This window comes from Pan paniscus, chromosome 2 (assembly GCF_029289425.2).
Source record: "Pan paniscus chromosome 2, NHGRI_mPanPan1-v2.0_pri, whole genome shotgun sequence".
NCBI classification, from domain to species: Eukaryota; Metazoa; Chordata; class Mammalia; order Primates; family Hominidae; genus Pan; species Pan paniscus.
Genome location: NC_085926.1, coordinates 182,922,503 through 182,930,603, shown reverse-complemented (window position 1 = coordinate 182,930,603; position 8,101 = coordinate 182,922,503). Strand labels below are relative to the sequence as shown.

Here is an 8,101-nt window from a genome sequence, read left to right as displayed (position 1 = left end):
CACCTCCCAGGTCCCAGTTCAAGCGATGCTCCTGCCACAGTCTCCCAAGTAGCTGGGATTACAGGCACGCACCACCATTCCCAGCTAATTTTTGTATTTTTAGTAGAGACAGGGTTTCACCATGTTGGCCAGGCTGGTCTTGAACTCCTGACCTCATGATCTGCCTGCCTCGGCCTCCCAAAGTGCTGGGATTACAAGCGTGAGCCACTGTGCCCGGCCAACATCTTAGTTATAACAGGCTATTTTAAACTTATTACAACTTTATTTTGATTGCATAAAGTTCTGCTTTTACTTCACCCTTCCCACATACATTTCATGTTTTTGATGTCACAATTTGCTTTTTTATATTGAATACTCCTTTGCCTTAGTTCTTTACACTATAAAAGAAGAAAAGGAATAATTGAGTTTTGCTTTGAGAACATCAAGTTCCTTTGGCCTTAATTTTAGGCTCAATGAGAAACCTTTTGATACATAACTTGGGGCAGGTAGCATCACTGGCTCTGGAATCACAACTCTGAATTCCACCTGCTCTGCTACCTCTTTGGTAGGTTACCTTGGTGAAATTACTTATCACCTCTGAGCCTCAGCTTTCTCATCTGTCAGCTGGGGTTGAGACTGTCATATAGCTGCGGCAGGCATCCAAGCAATGATGACTTAATGGTTCAACCACTTCCCTCAATTTTATCTCCTGACACCTTCATCAGGAAGCAGTACCCTTGTAGCCTAGGGCTTGGGAGAAGTTATATAATAAAAGCTAAGCTAGCATTTCTGGGGTATTTGCCATGTGCCTGAATGGCACACAGCAAACGTTTACATGTATTATTTCCTCTTCATAACAGTTCTGTTTATAAAGAAACAGAGGCTTAGAGAGGTTAACTGATTTGTTGATTATACGTAGTACATGGCAGAAACAAGATCTATTTTCTATTTAAGAGTTAAAAATTTCTGTTGGCCAGGTGTGGTGGCTCATGCCTGTAATCCCAGCACTTTAGGAGGCCGAGGCAGGCCGATCACCTGAGATCAGGAATTCGAGACCAGCCTGGCCAACATGGTGAAACCCCATCTCTAGCCGGGCGTGGTGGTGGGTGCCGGTAATCCCAGCTACTCGGGAAGCTGAGGCAAGAGAATCACTTGAACCTGGGAGACGGAGCTTGCAGTGAGCCAAGACAGCACCACTGCACTCCAGCCTGAGCAGCAAGAGTGAAACTCTGTCTCAAAAAAAAAAAAAAAAATTTCTACCTAGTTTATGTATCTATTTCCTGTGGGTTTGGTTAGTATCAGTCCATGAGAGCCTGACGATTCCATTGCACTGAGAAAAGGATCAGCTGAGTATGTAAGGTGGAAACCTAGGTGTCTGGGTGTGGCGACCTCCTGTGGCAGTTGGTTCAATGATATACGAAGTCCCATGGCCAAAAACTGAGTAAGTACTATTCTCTTTGGCAGCCCAGCCCCTGTCACGGGAGCATGTGGGTGGCTGGGCTGCTCTGAATACAGCTGACAATGGAGCTGCTTATCTGAATTAAGGAGGGTTGTCACAGGCAGGATTCCTGACTTTGAGCTAATAAAATTGTGACAACAGGGCTCGAAATGTCCTCCATGACTTGACAGACTGAGAGCCAGCCAGCCAGGAGACCTGCAGAACTTAAACACAGAGCATTTATTGTTAGAAAGGGCAAGTCTTACACTCGAATAGGTTTTAACATGAACACATTAAAGGGAGATGGCCCTGGCCCCCACAGTGTCTGCTCTCTCCAAGGCATGCTTCAGTTATACTGCAGCCTGGCCAACCACTGTTCCCTGTAGAAGTTGAAGTTCCTCTGTATCATCCAGCAGCTGGAGGAGACGGAGTACGGCAGACTCTGGAATGCCATTTGTGTGAGTTCCACCTACTTTCTAGGCTTCAGGGTAAATGGAAAAAGTCACAATAGGCAAAATGTATTTCCTAAAAAGCTGGAGAGAGGTATGTGACATTCCTTTGCTTAACAAGCAAAACAAAATCAATGAGTCTGGTGAACTGACGCCATGACAGTAATGTGGAGAAGACTGGGAGTCTACACTGGGAATGGTGCCGTGGACGCTCTGGGCACAGGAGCCCAATTTGGAACCTCTTCTCAGAAGCGTGGGAGGTGGTGGAGGCCAAGCCCAGCAGAGGTGGGGCCTCTCCCCAGCTGCCTCGGGATCATCTCTGGTTCTCCCGGGCCAGGCTCCATGGAGTCATCAATCCTCAGTCACAGGTGGAGGAATGAGCTGCAGCTGGAAGTTCTCATTCTGGAAGATGCTGTTGAAAGCAGGAGCACTCTGCGAGCCACTGAATGGCCTATAGCTCTCGCTGCTGCGATTCTGGGAGAGTTCCGTGAGGAGAGCCAGCTGCAAAGGAAGGACACACATCAGCTAAGGTTTGTGGGGAGCAGAGGGAAGAGAGGCTCCTGAATCCACTGCTTCAGATACATGAGAGACAGTGCTGTGTTGCAGGAGTAGTAACATGCAGGGTTTGAATCTTAGGTCCATATATCACAAACGAGCAGTGTGACTTTGGGCAAGTTCACTTCATTTTTTAGGGTCTAAATTTCCTCATTCAATAATGAGACTGGACTGGTTTGCTCCCAAGGGCACTCAAACTGTGCTCTCCCTGGCACTGGAGAGCTCTCCCACCCTGGGCTGGCCCTGTGCTGAGGGCTCCTCCAGCTGCTGTGGACGGCCTTGCTGCCACCCTTCTCTCCCTGTGGACGCTCCCTGGGCTGAGGAGCTCTGTTCTCAGCTCTGCTCATTCCACCCTCTCCATCTTGGTGCACTCTCCTCGGGGTGAATGACTAATTATGACCACTGGCTCTGACCTCTCTTCTGTAACCTGGAAGGCTTCAAACAGACACCCAGCTGCCAACTCAAACTCAGGGGTTCCAGAGTGGAACCCCTGGATTCTACCTTCTCCTTCAAGTGAGTCCTCCCTGCTCCCAGCTTCCTTATTCCCACCAATGACACTAGCAGTACCCTCGTTCTGTCAGTGGCTCAATTCTGGAAGACCTGCCAAGGAGGACAGAAGGGTAGGAGGAGATGCTAATGTCGGCCTGTTGGGAAGCCAGCGCTCTGCCACTCAGGGGGACCATCCCTTTCACCTAAAGAGGCTTTCTGCAAAAGTAGGGAGCTGGCAGCCTGGCTCTTGAGGTGCCCTTGATGGTCAGAGGAGAGACGAATTCTACACCCAAGGTCCTTAGACTTCCTGCCTGATTAGGGTCTTTGCCTGTTGCTTCCCAGAACATTGTGAGTTAACTTCCACCCCACAGAGCTAATGTGAAGGAGAACTCAGAGCCCAGGTCAAAATGGTCCCTAATAACAGTAGTTGGGACCTGTGGGATGGGCCACCGTGTCCACTACCAACACTCTAAGGGACCCTGTGTAGGCTCACATGGAGGCCAGTGAAAGCCTGGTCCATGGGGAGTGTACAGCTGAGACGAGGGGGCCATCAGACTCCTCAGGGCAGCCCTGTCTGTGTCTACCAAACACTCCAGGAGTCCGAGGGGATGTCTAACAGCCTCTGGTGACTGTATCAAGTGTCTTTCCATGACAGGCACTTTGCTAGATCCTTGACATGTGTGTTATTTCTCATCCTTCACAACACAGTGACTTGCCCTCGGTCACCAGCAGTGAGTGGCGGTGTGGGATTCACCCGCCAGGCACCATGTCTTCGAGGTGCCCTCCGACCTCTGGCAAAGGGTTTTTCCCTCACACAGGCAATGGTGGCACAAGCTCACATGTGTCCATGTGTCACTTCTGTGGAAAACTCAGTACCAGTGGCTGTGGTAACTGGGAAGATATCTGAAGGCCCCTAAGTTCTAAGTGTCAATTTATCAAAAGTGGTCCAGGTCCTGGCCCAGAGACACATGTATGGTCTCATTCACAACTCAGTAACTCTGACTCAAGCACTACTCCAGGGGCCAAGAGTCCACTTCGTGCCACTTCCTTCTTCCGTAACCCTCTCAGTTGCCCATCAGCCTGCGACGTTCTCTGCAATGACTGTTATGTACGATGCCTTGAACAGAATGAGCCACAGACGCTCAACTCAATGCTTTCACATCCTGACACTGTGAGGTGGGAAGATCAATTGCAAAAAAAAAAAAATTTATTTCCCAGGAAAACAGATATTTTTGTGTTCCACTTTGGTAACTTTGTGATCCGGAAATCAATGAGCCTTAAATAAGGGCTCAACAGTTTGAAGCAGAAGAACCTCCTTGGAAGGCCCAGAAACCCAACTCCTGGGGCAGAGCTTAGCTGAGGCTGGAAAGGGATGGGGGTGAGGCCAGTTCAATAAAGCTGCTGGACTGCATCCAGGAGACCCCTAGAGAAACTTCCTGGAATAACAACCTCTGCCCACACCAACTCTCAAAGAAGGAGCACCACTCTTTCCTCTGGCTGCCAAGTAACCTAGTAGGTTCTGCCTAAGAAAGGGGAGTGCGTGAAGGGGGCCCAGGTAGAGAAGCAGAGGATACAGCAGTTTGCACAAGCTCGAGACAAGCTCAGGAACAAATGGGACCACCTAGAATTGAGGTGTGATTTGGGGAGTGAAGAAGATGGTAGGGTTTGGACTCATTCTTTAGGTGGTGGAGATCCAGAATGTGTTATAAGCAAGGGAGTAACATGACATACTTGGTTTTAGAAAGGGTAGCCAGGCAGCAGCATGGAGAAGGGACAGAAGGGTTTCTAGCCAATCAGAAGACCTGCAGTGGCCTCCGTGAGTGATAAGGAGGCCCCACCCGGGGTAGTGGTAAAAGAGGGATTAGTAGACAAGATCCCACAGGATGTCCCCAGTCAGGTGGCAGGAAGGTGAGGAGTGGGCCTAGTGCTGCCAGGTCTCTGCTCTAGGTGGCTGGATGACAGAGGTATCATTCCTGAGGCAGGCACCAGGCATGAAGAACAGGTCGAGAAAGCGATGAGTACACGTCCAAAGTGCCCGGGGGACACCCGGTCTGATGTGGTGGCAGTGACTGCTAGAAGCCCTCCAGTCTGTACTCTTCTTCCACAGTTAGAGTAGACCAAGAATTGTAGCCCAAGGTCTTTTGGAATAAAAATCAATTTTCCCAGTCTCCATTGCAGTGAGGTATGGTCGTGGGTCTAAATTCTAGACAGTGGAGGTAAGTGGAAGCAACCATGTTGAACCATACGAGTTTAAGTCATGTGCTAAGGAAGGCAGAGCCACAGGACAGAAGAAAGCTGAAGGGAGGTACGTGGATGTGCCCTGGCTGGCTGCATTTACACTTCTCTCTTGCTTAAACCACTACTACTTTGCATTTGTCTTTCATGGCCAAAACTAATTCAACCAGTGCAGATGCCCAGGAGGGTCTAGGGCTTCGGACAGATTGGGCACCTATCCATATCCTAAGCAAAGCCCTCCTGGGATCAACCTTCTGGCCTGCTCTCTCTGGAGGGAGGTCAAACACAGAGGCCCTTCTGTGTCCTCACAGCTCATGGTACGTAGGGGACAGACAGCTTTCTACTTCCTTTGCTCTGTTTGCCAAGCTCTGAGTGCTCCTTGGGGCCAGGGTCTGTTGTCCATGTAGCCATAACAGGGATGCCAGGGCACCTTCCAGGCTAGAAGGAGGCTAGAGGGAGGTTCCAAGACACTGCCTGTCTAAAGCAGTAAATTATAAATAGGGAAATAAAAATATAAACAACCACGCAAACATTACCCTGGAGCTTCCTCGGTAGAGACGGCAAAGCTGATCAAATGCTTGGATTTGCTGTGGATCCAGAACAGGTTCTGAGGTTCCCTGAAAAATAAAAACCGATACGATTAACAACATCACGTGGCTAGGCAGCCTCTGAACTTGCTCTACACGATGCTGAAGCAGAACATGGTGCTTCCTTCATTCTCCTGAAAACAATCCACGCTACCAGCTATTAGTGAGATATATACTGAACATGAGTTAGAAATCGGCACGTCCCCTAAGATCCCTCCTTGGTGTGGCTGCAGGTTGACCTGTCTGTGGACCCTTTTCCCAATGGAGTCTCCAAATGTCCCGTATGTATAGGTTCCTTTCAGGTTTCTTGATCCCTCTTTGGCACCATTATGCAGAGCTAGTTAGTTCCTTCCAGCCTTGCATTCCCATGTTCATCACTTCATACGGCCAGCAAAGATACCGCTTTTCTCTGTCATGGTAACAGGAGACGCACTGTCATTTAAAAATCTCATCCCTGTCTCATTATAAAGCTGGTCGCCACCTATGGGGTTGCAAGATTCGTCTGCTGCTTTTGGGAAAAGGGCCGGTCTAGCCTGCTCTTACAGCAGCCATGTTTTGTTCCACCTGTTATTGTGGTGGGACCTGCCAAACTGCGGTTCTTCTCTCAGTGGACCTGATCCAGCTCATATGCAGAGAGAAGAAATGGGATCCTGGGGGAGGTGGCCATAAGCTTTGGAGTCAGAGGAGAATCTGGATACTAGTTCTGACAGTAACCTGCTATGTAACTTTAGGCAAGTCACCTCACTTCTCTAAGCCTCAATTGCCTCACCTGTGGGAAGGAAGGGGTAATGCTTACCTTTTGAGATTACCAAAAATTAAATGAGATATATATTTAAAGTGTCGCCTGCCTAGTACCAGGCGAGGGCTCAGTATACGCTAGCTTTTCTTACAATTCAGAGATACCCATAGTTAAAAGTTGATTTCAGAAGTGTTTTTGTTTATGTATAAGATTGGTAAAAGGATGTTTTTCTTTGCCCTATATCATGAACCTGTCCCAAGCGTCTGCACTGCACAGGTTGGTGGGTAAGAGCCTGCACTGCAAAGTTCATCAGCCTAAGCCCAAACCCTGGCTTTAGCAATTACTAGCAGCATAATCTTAGGCAAGTTCTCCGAGTTGGGTACTTTTTGCTTGTTTGTTTGTTTTTGCTCACATGGGGATAATGACTATAGCTACATCACATAAAGTGGCTACGAAGATTCAAGAAGGTAATGCACACAGAACACGTAGCAGATGCACGGGACTCTGCAAGTTCTCACTGAGCGCTACTAACTAGAGAGCACAGGAAGGCCGGCAGGTACTGCGCACAGAGCCAGTCTCCAAGAAGCAACATCGTGTGGCCCTCGTCCTGATGTGGCTACAGAAACAGAAAGGAAGGGGACATCAGAGCAACGTGCACAGGCAAAACTGGGTAATGAAGGAGGTTGGGGGATGTGCAGGAGAGGGTATGCCGAGCGTGAGAGGGAAAACTTTATGGAAATGAGAGCTGCTAAGGTCAGCTCCCTCTGTCTTGCTTACCAGTGCCCAGTACTGTGCTTGCACAGAGCAGCCACAGAGTCATCATCTGCTGATCAAATGAAGGGATGGGAGGGCCGGCATGCAGATTTCTGATTTCTTACTATTTATCACTGGCGTTGTGACCAACCCTCGCCATGCAGTAAGAACACAGGGCAGGGCTCTGACACACTTGGGCTCAATCTGGACTCTGCCCAAGACTAGGTGAGTGGCTCTGGGCAAGGAATTTAGCTTCTCTCAGTCTCAGTTTCTTTATCTGTAAAACTCTACTTTGCAGAATTGTTGTGAAAATTAGACATAATGTATGGGCTTGGCATCTATTTGATGTTCAATCAATGGCAGTAATTACTGCGATTGTGTTGTTTATACTCCCAGAGAGAAGTGTCCCCCTAGAAAGAACAATGGGATGAAATCAGGAAGCATGGGCTCCAATCCTGTTACCAGCTCCCTGTATAACCTGAGGAGGTCACATCTCTCCTCTGAGTCTATGTTCCAACTGATCAAAGGGCAATGCCACCTCAGGCCACACTCCACCATCCAGGGAAGAGGTGGGCACCATGAGATTAACAGGCATTTAGGGCATGAAAGTTTCAAGAAAAACAGTAATGTTTACTGAGCCTAATCATGGCTTTTATCTTTTACTGCATATTCAGAAGCAAATTAGGGGCAATGTCACAAAGATACATGGCAGCCCTGAAGATAAGTAACAGTTTCCGTCTACAGATGCCAAATTAGGGTCAGACAAAAAATAAAGGGGAAGCAACCAAATATGAACATAATCTCTGTTCACTCCAAAAACATAAAAGTATTCTCAGACCACTAAACCTCCCGAAGGATAAAACTGGTTAGGAGTGAT

The 8,101-nt window shown here is 48.4% G+C and overlaps 1 protein-coding gene across 1 annotated transcript in view; it reads right to left on the bottom strand.

Annotated features, from left to right (window-relative positions):
* Nucleotides 1–1,638: 1,638 nt before the first annotated feature.
* VPS8 (VPS8 subunit of CORVET complex) overlaps nt 1,639–8,101 on the bottom strand; it is a 262,424-nt gene continuing 255,961 nt past the window's right edge. The window contains exons 49-50 of the mRNA XM_063602631.1: nt 5,682–5,762; nt 1,639–2,367 (exon numbers count right to left, since the gene is read on the bottom strand). Coding sequence (XP_063458701.1) covers nt 2,218–2,367; nt 5,682–5,762 — 231 coding nt within the window. The 3' untranslated portion in view covers nt 1,639–2,217. The remainder of the gene's footprint in view (nt 2,368–5,681; nt 5,763–8,101) is intronic.